The sequence below is a fragment of the Tetrahymena thermophila genome, assembly GCF_000189635.1.
Source record: "Tetrahymena thermophila SB210 genomic scaffold scf_8254460, whole genome shotgun sequence".
NCBI lineage: Eukaryota > Ciliophora > Oligohymenophorea > Hymenostomatida > Tetrahymenidae > Tetrahymena > Tetrahymena thermophila.
The window spans coordinates 76,495-88,991 of record NW_002476237.1 but is presented as its reverse complement, the minus strand read 5'-3'; the positions used below and the strand labels follow the sequence as shown (position 1 = coordinate 88,991).

The window sequence follows — 12,497 nt, the reverse complement described above, 5'->3', positions numbered from 1 at the left end:
AACATCCAAAACAACAACAACAGCAATTAAAACATCATAATAAAAGTAATAAATAAAAAAATTTAGTGTGACAAAGCAGAGTAGTTTAAAAGTTGTAAAATAAAAAATCGTTTGCATTAATGATAAGTTGAATAAAAATGTTTTGTCTTGTATTTTCTAATTTTTTTCATGTTAAGACTTGTTAATAATAAGATTAACATGTAAAATGTGGAATTAAGGAATAATATCTCATATTAAATTATAAACAAAATTTAATCCTTATATGAAGAAGAAAAATGATCTGGAAGATCTTTATGATAAGAAAGTTATTGAAGAAGAAATACTATAAGTCCCTCAAGAGCTAATAGAAATATATAAAAATTTCGATTCTATTACTCCTGATGACATATATGAATGTTGCCAAAGCGATGTTTATCCAATTATAAATTTGTTGTTCAAGCTGACAATATAATTTCAGCTTTTAAAAACACCTAGGTATCTCTCGCTTACTGATTCCTAAGACTGGAGAATGGGATATGTTTAAGTCTTTTTAGATAAAGTAATTCTTCCTTTAAGGATAACAAAATAATATACAATCAGAAAATTTTTGAGATTATTTAATTTAGTTGATATTGATTATTTTAAGAAAGAATTGCAACAAATTAGATTCGACTTTATAAATAAAATCTAATACATACCTTTAGTAGTAAAAAAAATTGAGTTGTTTTTGATTTAAGGGATCTAATTCTATGAACAATACAAAAAATAGAACCCTAATGTTGTAGAATACATGGAAGCAATCTCAGCTTTAGAAAATAATAGAAAAGAGATTATAATAGCAAAAAATATTAATAAAAAATATCCTTGAGAATAAAAAAGTAATTCCAAAAATCAAATTAATTTAAGTTTCACAAAATAATAAGATTTTTTATTAATTAATAACCATTTTTTTCATGAAAAAATGAATGAATAGTAATAAAAGTATTAAAATAAATATTCAGTTTCAAATAAATTAAATAATTTTTTATGTGATAAATAAATATGGCTTATTCGATTAAAGCTAAGTATCATTAAATATATTAATATGATTGATTATATGTGTTATATTATATACCAATTCAAAAAGCTATTTGATATTATTACACTATTATTGCTAATAATTTAATCAATTGCATTTAACATTATTATTAAAAATTTAATTAATTTCATTTAATATTATTGCTAATCATTAAATTTAAGTAGCAAAATATCCTAATCAAAAAAATATAACATCTAAATTTTCTTAAAAACTGCACTGGCTTGGCATAAAATAATTATTTCCAAAGGCCTTCGAAAATATTTTAGCGAAATGAATTCTTAAAAAAACTTAGACAAAAAATTTTAGTTTAATGATTTTGTTAAAAGGATAGGAAATCAGGTTAATGTAGCTAATTTATAATTAAATATAAAAGATTTCAAAAGTTACAATGATTTAGCAAAAGAAGAAAATAAGCCTTTTTAGCCAATTAGACCTAGAATTGCGCTTATAAGGGCAGATAAGCAGTCAAGAAAAAAAATAGAATAAAGATATAAGGCTAAAATCCATGAAGTGTAAAAAAAACCATACTAAATAGTCTTTAATCCTGAACAAGAAAAGGAAAATAGATAAGACAAAGAAGAGTGGATGCTTGATCTCTAGGAAATATATGATAAAATACATGAAGAACTCACAAAAATAATCAAAAGCCAGCAATCTAATTAAGCAATTTTGAATCCAGAATAATAAAAAAAATTTAAGGAAGTCCTTGGACATCAAATGGAGGAAACTGAGGCTATGATGTCTAGACTTTAGATGCCTGATAAAAAATCTTTGTAATCTACAAGAGAAGGTTTGTTAATAGCAAAATAATTTAGATAGAGTCTTAAGGATTTATATTCTATTATGGAGTGTGTCTAAATTACATAGATATAAAAACTATTTGCCCAGGATTTTGATTTTTTAAAAAAGTTAAGATAGCTAAGAAGCAAATAGCTGCTAAAAGAAATAAAAAATAGTACTGAACGCCTTGAAAAAGTTCGTATTGGAAATAGCTTAGATCATCTATTATAGAAATAAAAATCAAATTATGAAAAGTAAAAGTTAGCAGAAAGGTCTAAAATTCTAAATGAGTATTTGAAACTCAGGAAAAAATATCCCTACGATGATGACATAAAATTTGAAGAATTGCAATATTTCAAAAATGATAATGAAAGGTCTATGGAAATATAATAAATTCTCTCTGATTTTGAGAAGGCTGAAAATGAAATAAAATAAAAATATATAGAAAAAGAACAGTAAGAGAAATAAGACCTAAAAGCCTCTCAGTAGGATTTAAAGTAAAAACCTAACAAATAAGATTAATAGAAATATTTAAAGATGGATTAAGAGATTGTATAAAAAAATGAGTTTGCTTTAACTGCTGCTAGATTCGATAATCAAAGATAAAAGGTAGAATAGATTGTAGAAAAAGTTAATAATATTCAAGGAGCTCATGTAGACTTTGACCACAAATACAAGAATATTAATAGATATTTTGAAGGTAATATTATGTTATTTACATATTTATTTATCTATTTAATATTTAATCAAAGTAATTAACTAACTATTTAATTATGAATAGAAAGAAAATAACTGTCCTAACTCTATTTAGGAGGTACTAGATTGCAAAAATTTTTGAAAGACTTTGATGAGAAATGCAAATTGTTTGACTCAAATTAAAACAGTAAAAAAATAGAAAATTTAGAAAGAGCCAAAAGTATGGACTCAATTAATTTCTTTGATATTGATTTCAATCAAGAAATAGAACCCATAAATAGTCCTACTTAAAATATAGCTCCTACCTAATAAAAAAAAGAAAATACCCTGCAAAAAGTAATGAAAATTAATCAAGAAATATAAATGAAATTAATGGAAGAAGAGCACGAAGATAAAATGAATTAAATTAAGAGACTAGGAGTAGAATAAAATTAAAATTATTGGGATCAACTACTCGAGTAGTCAAATAAACACAAAAATTAAAAAAATAAGCTCAAAATATAACCTAAAGCTCAGACTTCTCATGGAGCAAGACCTGCTAAAAGAGATTCTAACCTGCTTAGCAATTTAGATTTCAAAGAAAAAACAGAATAAAAAATATAAAGCACAAAGAGTTTATCACATTTTTATCTTACTGAGCCTCTATTAATACAAGAAAAAGAAAGACAGATGTGGTTAGAAAAGCAGCAAAGATTAATTTTAAATGCTCACCATAAGAACCCTATTCTAAACATAGCATTTTAGCAGAACAAACAATTAAAATACAATCAATAAAATAATTTTAGCACCGTACCTGTTAACAATATGAATTTTCTTGTAAGACGTGAATAAGCTAAAACATCAGAAGTTAAATACAGAAGCTAAATTTAATAAGACAGACAGCAATAACAACCAAACAAAAACAATGACGATAATTTTAGAAATACATTTTTCTAAAACTTTTATTTATTTCAAGACAGTACTACTACTACTCCTCACTCTTTCCTTTCAAATACTAATTACACAATAAGATATCCTTCTACAGCAAATTAAAAAGAAAGACCTAACAAGTGGGTTTAAAATCCTTGAAATTTATTTAATTTATTACTGATTTTTTTAATATTTATTAAAATTTTTATTCATTTTTCATTGTAAAAAAAATAAATGATCAATAATTCTTAAAAAATATTTTATTTTTGAGAAACAAACATTAAAATTATTTCTACAAAGTCAAATTCTTTTATTCAATAATTCTTACAAAATATTTAATTTTTGAGAAACAAACATTAAAATTTATTGAGTAAAAACTATTTATTTTTATTTCTACAAAGTTAAATTCTAAATGAAATAATTAATCGTTTAAAATTTAACAAATAATACTTTTTTATTGCATAAAATTTATTCTAAAAAAATGAGTAAAATATCATAATAAATATAATAAGTAAGTGAGTAAAACAAAAGTAAAAATAAATAAATTAATAAATTTTAAGTTTAGTATTTTAAGTGTTTGCATGTATTTATTTACTAATTTTCTAAAGATGAAAATAAATAATGTTACAGAAACCTTCAAATGCTTTTATCCATGAATGAAAGATTAAAAAGTTTTGTAATTAATTAAATAAAAAGCAAGGGTTTTTTTGTATTATCTAAAATATCATTAACAAAAGATTACTTTTAAACATACATTTTTTAAAGTTGATAATCAAATAAAAAGAGTAATACTTTTGTTTTGGATGAATGAAATTGAATAATAGAGATTGTTAAACTTAATAGATATATCGAAAAAAAGTGAAGAGTAAGGATAATTTAATCAAATTAAAAACTAGATTAATTATTTTAATATATATATTTACAAAGGGAAAGCAAACATTAGATATAATATATTCTATTAGCAAATAGAAATAAATAAGCTTTTACATTAAAATTTTAGGTTATTAAGAATGTAGAAATAATTAGCTAAAAAGAAGTATATTCCATTGATTGTACAGAAGTTTACTCCTATTAAAGAAATAGAAGCTAATGTAATTCCTACTGGTTTTACAATAGATGAATGTACATCATTTAGTATATACTTAAAGGATATTAACAATATCATAGAGAATACTACAAAGCAATAGGATGAAAAGATAGTTTTGAGAGATGAAAGTGTTTAAAAAGTGTATGAGATTCATAGATAGATATTATAATACGTGAATGACTTTTTATAAATATTCATTGAGTAATTTAATCAAAAATTTTCAATGTTTTTTGTGAATTTTAATTCAGATATACCTTTGCATCTTTTAGATTTTAATGGATCAGATACTTTTACTTTAGTGATGAAAACATAGAATAAGCCTTTAATGCAAAACGGAATAATTTTTTGGAAATCTATGATTACAAATTTATAACAAGTACTATAAAAGTATAAAATAGCTACATTATCAAGCATATATTTCGGTAATATATGTGTTAGCTTTTATGAAAATGAAGAAAATTAATTTGATTATTACTTTTTTGGGTCTGCAATAAATGGATCTATTAGAGGATGCAAATTAAGTAAAGCACTGGACTTGCAATTAAATCTCCTTTTGCATTAAGATTTCGCTATCAATTTTGAGCATAAAACAAATCTTATGAAATATATGTTGAAAAAGAAAGACTCTTCAAATGTTAAAATTACTGATGCTACTATTCTGAGTTCTTTTTATATAGTGCCCTACTCGTCAATAAAAGATAACAAGAGTACTTAATTCTCATGTGATTAATAATACATACAATCTATATAATCTGCTGATATAAATGATGGAGACTAAGAGAAAATTATGAAAAAAGTAAAGATTCTAACTGAAAATCAAGAAGGCTTTGAGGCAGTTAGCTTTATAAAATTGGTTTTTTCAATTTAGCCAGAACACTTACACTCTAATAGTTTTGACAATAACATTAGTTAAAGTAAGTTAAGCTCAACTAAGAAAGAGCCAATTTAAAACACAGAGAAGCATTACAGAAAAAGTTGCTTAGAAGGAATTAATTGGGATATTGAGAGAAGAAATGTGGCTGTTAATTTAAATTAAATTATGAACAAAATATAAGAATTAGTTGAAACACTAAGCTTATAGTATGATAGTGTTTTCTACTGCGCGTTTTAAAATTTACTCACAATTAGATTGATCGTAAGAAATAAAATTGATTATTATTCAAGAGCTGCTTTATTCGTTAGTGTTTTATAGCAATTGTAGATTTAAAATATAAAAAAATTGAGAGCTTCTTCTTAGTTAGCTTTTTTTTATACTATATTTTTTCATTAATTCCCCTCACAAGAATAGCAGAGTAATTCTAAAGATTTGCTTTTTACTTCTTTTTCAAATCATAGTCTGAGAGACAAAAAAGTTTAATATATTTCGAAATAAGAAGGTGTAGTGCAGTATAATTTAGATATAGTTAACTAATACTTTCGTGAAAACCCAAATAACTAGCTTTCCTTTAAAACTCATTGGAATCCTATTTTGAATCACACTTAATGCTACTAAAATGCTTCGATTTTTTTAGAAAAAAGAAGTACAATTATTATTAAATTAAAAGAGTATTTGAATTAGCCAATCAACACTTCAAATGGTTATCAAAATCAAATGATTTTGATTGAAGGTGATTTTGGATCTGGAAAAAGTAGTTTTATGCAACTTTTAAGCAATGATATAGCTAATTCATTCAAAATAGGACAGTGTGTAGTATTTACAAAGTCTTTAAGAGGAAGTCTAATGAATGAAATAAAATAAAGAAATGCTCCGCCAAGCCAAGTAGTGATCAGATAACCTTAAAGAAGAATCCTTCTTAATACTTTTAACGATATTTTAATTATGCAATGCTAGAAATATATATAAAAATTAGAAGAATCATATTTACAATTACAAAATTAAGATTATAAATAGTAAATTGCTTAATAGATTAATCAAACGCTTATTTTATAAACATTTTTAACAAGAGACACATCTAAAATGTAATTAAAATCGCTCGTTCTTCAAAATGCTTCCTTGAATTTAGGAGATTTATAGCAAGAACAAAAATTATTGTATCAAGAAAATATGCAGAATGAGATAATTTAAATAATTTTTGCTATGCTTTAAGAATATCTGTTGAGTTTGAATACTAAACTAATTATTTTTATGATAGATGATCTCTAATATTAAGATAAATGGTCTTGGAGTATATTGCAGAAAATTTAATCAAGCATTTAGAATAGTTATAAAATAATAATTATTGGAACTTTTAGGTTCCATTTACCAACTGAGATCAATGAAGATATAGCTACTTATACATAATTAGAACCTTAAATAATCCCAATGATAAGAACAAGCTAACAGCTCTACAAAAATAACGAGTTTCTTAATTAGTAAATAAATAAACTTACTACTCAAAATAATTCAATAAGATTAAATATTAACCAAATTGGGTTCTAAGAATAGAAGAAGCTTGTTATTTCTGCTATCGAAAACTTTTATACTGTTAAGATAGATGAAAATGAATCAAAAAAGGCCTTAGACTTCATTTTAATTTACTTATTTAGAAGATATTAGTGCAATACTCCTCAAAAAATATTGTTATTACTTCACACCATGTGTAAATGTGCTTTAATAATTGTTTTTTAAACAAATTAAAATTAAGATTAAAGCTACGAAAAGAAGAGAATTTCTTAAATGAGCGAGTCACTCAAGTCGAATAAATAGCAAGATAACAATTTAGATTAAATACTTTAAAATTAGCCTTCAAGCAATAATATTAAAGAGGCAAATGATCCAAAGATATAAGTAGCAGCATTTGAAATAAATGAAAATTTTTAAAATTTAGAAGACAACATATTTGAAAGTCCTTTTGATTGCCCTTTATATTTCATGAATTTAAATAATTCAATTTTTTTTAATTTGTTATTTGAAAGACAAAGTTAAATGATTCTATTACCCAAATAGAAATATTTTAGTAATCAAGTTAATTAATCATAAATTAGCTTGAACGAAGACTTCTCAGTAAGCAGTTCATAAAACTATTTAAAAGACTCAAAGGAAGTTTCACTGAAAAATAGAAGTAATTTAATTTGGTTAGTCTTATCACTGCAAGGATAAAAACTTAACTATGAAAAATTAAGATTCTTCTTACAAAATTATTTCTATCTGCCTGAAGAGTAAATTACAGAAACCATTACTGAAATGTATTTGTTTAGGTTGATTTGTTTATAGTCTAACGAAAATGAAGGATAGAACTAAAATTAAACTAACTAATAACGAAAAAAGAAATCACTAAACTCCAGTTTTATATCCTAACAAAACTCTTAGAACTTTGTTAATATAGAAGAAAACAAATTAAATTTATCTCATTTGGAAAAATAAAAGCAAAACAAAACGCTTCAATTTTATTGGAATGATAACCTTTTTTTCCTTCTTAAATAGTCATTAAAGTATAAATTAAGCTTAAGGTTAAAGCTGCTACTTCATAAATCTTATTTTGATTGCATGAGTGAGCTACTTTAGAAATTGTATCAAAATGGAGCTACAAACACCTTAGATTTCGCAGAATTATATATGGAGCTAATACATCACAATTCACAGTATTAGCCAGAAAAGAATGACACACTACTTAAAAAAATATCTCCTTAAATCACATACTTATTTAGAAAGAGAATTTATTACCAAGGCTAGGTTTAAAAATTTTCTTCTACAATTCAAGGAATGGCTAAATGCTAAATAAAAATGAACTCACAAATGCTGTATATTTACAAAGAAGACCAAAGAGATTAATTTGATTAATTCGAGAATTATTCACCAGAAAAGAAGGATTTAGACACTTCTTCTGTGAACAAAGATAAAACTTAAACAAAATTTTAAGACACAATAAATTAAATCAAAGCTGATTTGATGCTCTCAACTGCTAGATTCTAAAATATTAGATCAATATGGTCAATAAGCAAATACGATTATACTTATGAGCTCATACCTGAAAAGCTAATGATAAAAATTTACGTTTACCACATGACAAAGCATTAATCTATAGGAGACAAAAAAACGTAAAACAAAGCTTTAGCATTAACTTTCCCATCCTAACAGGCATACAACACCTTTTATACAGCCCTAATCTACTTGTAAGCTGAGCCATATAATCCAAATTTTTCATTCGAAAAGAGAGATAATTACTAAAATTATGTTTATTCAATAAGATACCCATTACTAAAGTCGCTTTCTGTGATCTATGATCCTCTACAAAAAACAGATTTGATAAACTAAATTCCTTACTCTTAATTATCTGATAGTGCTTAATCTTTGTATTATATATTTAGAAAGTAAGACTACATCAAAAAGCACTAATCTATAAATAAAATTAAAAACCTTATATATTCTTTGATTCCCAAAGGATTGCTTGCTTTATAAATTTAGTCTATTCAGTCACCAAGGAAAAGTGTAAATCACATAGCAATATCTCCATAAAAATCTCCTAATGTTTCATAAAATAAAATCAACGTCGATGAGTTTTAATAAAAAATTTTTGAAGAGCAAGTAAAAAATTAGTTGATAAATTCAAATATCAAATAAAAAAATATTTCTAAAGATAATTCTTTAATTATTGAAAAACTTAATTAAAGTCATTCAATTGACTAAAATTTAGAACCTTTAGATGCTGATAGAGATAGAGGGGTTGTAACACATTAAAAATCTCCATAAACTAAATAATTTATGAAATAACCAACTCTATCATATGAAGACTAATTTGTTGGTTAAAGCCAGCAAGAAAAGCTATTTGAATTAAAAGTTTTAAATGAAAATTAACCAGAAACTGGTAAATTTAACACTTTGGAAGGAATAAATCATGTCTAAGATGATTTCAATAGTTAGGCTAAATAAATATTGATTATAAATAACTTTGATTAAACAGGGACTTTTAGAAAATAATCTCAAGATAACAATTAAGTAGATTAAAAAAGCAGCAGTTAATAAACTAAAAATATGAATATTTCTCAGTCAAATATGAAATAGCTTCACATTATCTAGGAAGAAGATTTAAAATAAGGAGTAAGAAGTAGTACTAAACTTTCTCATAAAAATAATAGTATAAACATAAATCATGACTAATCATCTATATATTAATAATAATTGGATAATGAAATTTTCGAACAAATAGAGTCAGAAAGAACTTAATATTAGTAACTCTTATATCAAGAACAAGTGGAATAATTTAACAGAAATCATTAAAATATAGAGAATTAGTATAACTAATTTGCTTAATAAAATAACCATTATAACAGCAATTCATACAATGGCAATATATAAAACAACCAAATTCCTTTTAATAATAATTTGATAACTCATCAGAAAGCTATGAATCAGCTAAATGTTACAAATTAAGGAATTATAACTCCTATGAATTATTCTGATATCAAAACCAATTAAAAGTCATCAGGACTTTATCATCCATAGGCAATAACTTAAAACTAGTAAATAGACTTAAGATAAATTCCTTTACAAATGTCAGTAACAGCAAATAACGAATCAGCATACAATATAATCCAAGATATAGAAGATGAAGAAAACCCCTTTTAAACTGGTAATGGCATTAAAACCCTATAACTTTAACTTTCTACAATTCAATCAGCAACAAAAAGTAGATCACCTTCTCCATTTTAAAGAAATTCCTAGCTAAAGGTTAACTAACCTCTAAGTTACTATTCAAGCTAAAAATCTAATACAGCAACTCCAAATAAAGCATCTAATTTTAAATGCAAAACGACTGATTTTCAGAATATTTAATAAGGTTTTAACAATCCTCAAGAAGTTCAACACTCAAATGGAATTTAGTATTAGCAAGGCTAGAAAAATGAATCAACTAAATAAAAATCTTTAAACAATATTAATTTGTCCTATTCAGATTTAGGAAGCAAGTAACAGTACTAAAATAATCAAACTTATGTTTAATCAGCAAATAATCTACAAAATTAATTTAGTCGCGACTCACATAAAAATAACTCATTTAAGCAAAAAACATAATATTAGAGAAGTAACGAGTAAACGCTGATAGATTTAAAATTTTAACAAGATCTATAAAAAAGACTGGAATAAGTTCGTCTTAATTAAGATGAATTTTAAAAAGCTTGTGAGCTCATTGGAAATTAACAATAGGATGACGTTAACTAAAATAATTTCTTGAATTATGATTCAAATTAATTAGGAGAATTACCATTGCCTGTTTATAAGGAAAGATATCAAGAAGGTAGTAAAAATATTGAAATATTTCCAAGCGAAAGATCTGACTAATATTAAATCGAAGATGAGATTCCAGTAGCTTAAGAATAGATGGGAATTTAAGGTTAGTTACCAAGCCAAGGTTCGAAGTTAAATATTGCAATTGTAGAAGATTAAATAAAATCTGCCAGTAATAATCAATTGTCACATAGCTAAAATAATAGTAGAATATTAAATTCATAAGTTATGCAGGATATTAATTAGTAGCCGATACTTTATGAAAATAAAATTAATAAGTAAAACGCTTCATTATTAAAACAAAAAATATTTGATACACCACAACAAAATATTTCATAAGGTAATTTAAATCTTAATAACTCATAATTGTCAAGCAACTAATTATAAATATAGCAAAACAAAAACTCTTCAAAATAAACAGAAAATTAAAAAAACCACCAAAACTTACATTAAAATTAAAGCTCTTCTAAGATATAACCAAATGATAATTTAGATTAAAAAATAACAGTCAAATAAGTTGATTAAAAATTCTAATTTGAAGAAAAAAAGTAATTTTTAGAATAATAATAAAATACATAATCAAATCAAATAAATTTATCATAATAAAATGATAAAAAGCAGCAATAGAAGCCATAATAAGATATTAACAATATAGTTACTGTTTAATCACAATAAAAGTAAAATATTTAATAAAGTAAAGAATATTAAAATACCAATCATGAAATAAGTTAAACTCGTGAAATATCATAATCATCAAATAGAATATAGAATGTATATGTAGATGATTATACATCAAATAGAAATTTTTAAACTCCTTCAAACTTAAATGCCTAGTTTATTAAATAACCATAGAATTCTGTATAACCCTAGATGACTTCATCTGCATAACTTAGAGCCTAAAAACAAAACGAGATGATACAAAAAAAGAAAGAAAACTTAAAAAAATATCAGTCTCAGCAAAGTTAGCATTCAAATTCTTCAAAGATTATGAAAGATAGTAGAGTAGATTCATAGTGTTATGTTGAAAATGAATTCACTGATGCAGATTCAAGAAATATTTCATAATTCCTTTATGAGTCTAATTATATATCTCCTATAAATGTGACTTAGTCAATGGAAATCTATGATTAAGGTATTTTATAATATTATCAAATATTCAATTAATTATTTTTTAAAATATAGATTCTTATATTGGAATTATAATTTAGCCCTGCTAAACACTCTAAGGAGAAAAATTCAATTTGAAATAGGATGACTGTGTGATATTTAAATTTTTGAATGAAAAAATATGTGAAGTTCATTTTGAAGGTCGTATTGGTTGTATTTCTCGAAACAATATTAAAGTAGTGCAGAGGGCTTAGTAATTTTTGAAAAATTTAAGCAGCTATAATTCACAAAAGAAAAAGCAGCTAAATGATTCTGCATTAAATAATGTTCATAAGATCTTAACTGATATAGATAAAAAGTGACAGTTTTGATTTTGGATATTTTAAGGAAGTAAATAATAAATAAATAAATATTTTTAATAAAGTTTTAATGATTTTTAGATAAAATAAAATAAATAAATAAACATTATTTAAAAAAGTATAAAAAAATTATAACAAAATTCTTTAATTTATTTTAAATTTTGACTAAAAATTATCAAAAGCAAAAAAAAAAATTTTTTTTTGAATAATCTTTTGTATTTCAGATTTACTAGATGTAGTTGATTTAAATTTTATTTTTGGTGTTGAAACTCCATAAAATAATTATAAAAATTAAAATAA

At 24.0% G+C, this 12,497-nt stretch overlaps 3 protein-coding genes across 3 annotated transcripts; all 3 read left to right on the top strand. All coding sequences in view use genetic code 6, as the record gives it.

Annotated features, from left to right (window-relative positions):
- Positions 1 to 262: 262 nt before the first annotated feature.
- Positions 263 to 847, top strand: TTHERM_00353320 (hypothetical protein; the record flags this gene model as incomplete). Its single annotated transcript, XM_001023091.2, has 1 exon — positions 263 to 847. The coding sequence occupies one exon, from the start codon at positions 263 to 265 to the stop codon at positions 845 to 847; it is 585 nt and encodes a 194-aa protein (XP_001023091.2).
- Positions 848 to 1,309: 462 nt separating this feature from the next.
- TTHERM_00353330 (hypothetical protein) lies at positions 1,310 to 3,601 on the top strand (the record flags this gene model as incomplete). The annotated part of the gene is made up of 2 exons (XM_001023092.2): positions 1,310 to 2,537; positions 2,619 to 3,601. Exons 1-2 carry the CDS (start codon positions 1,328 to 1,330, stop codon positions 3,599 to 3,601), a joined length of 2,193 nt encoding a protein of 730 aa, XP_001023092.2. The 5' UTR covers positions 1,310 to 1,327.
- An 851-nt stretch (positions 3,602 to 4,452) lies between these two features.
- Positions 4,453 to 12,200, top strand: TTHERM_00353340 (hypothetical protein; the record flags this gene model as incomplete). The annotated part of the gene is made up of 2 exons (XM_001023093.1): positions 4,453 to 11,863; positions 11,914 to 12,200. The coding sequence occupies 2 exons, from the start codon at positions 4,453 to 4,455 to the stop codon at positions 12,198 to 12,200; spliced, it is 7,698 nt and encodes a 2,565-aa protein (XP_001023093.1).
- Between the last annotated feature and the right edge of the window lie 297 nt (positions 12,201 to 12,497).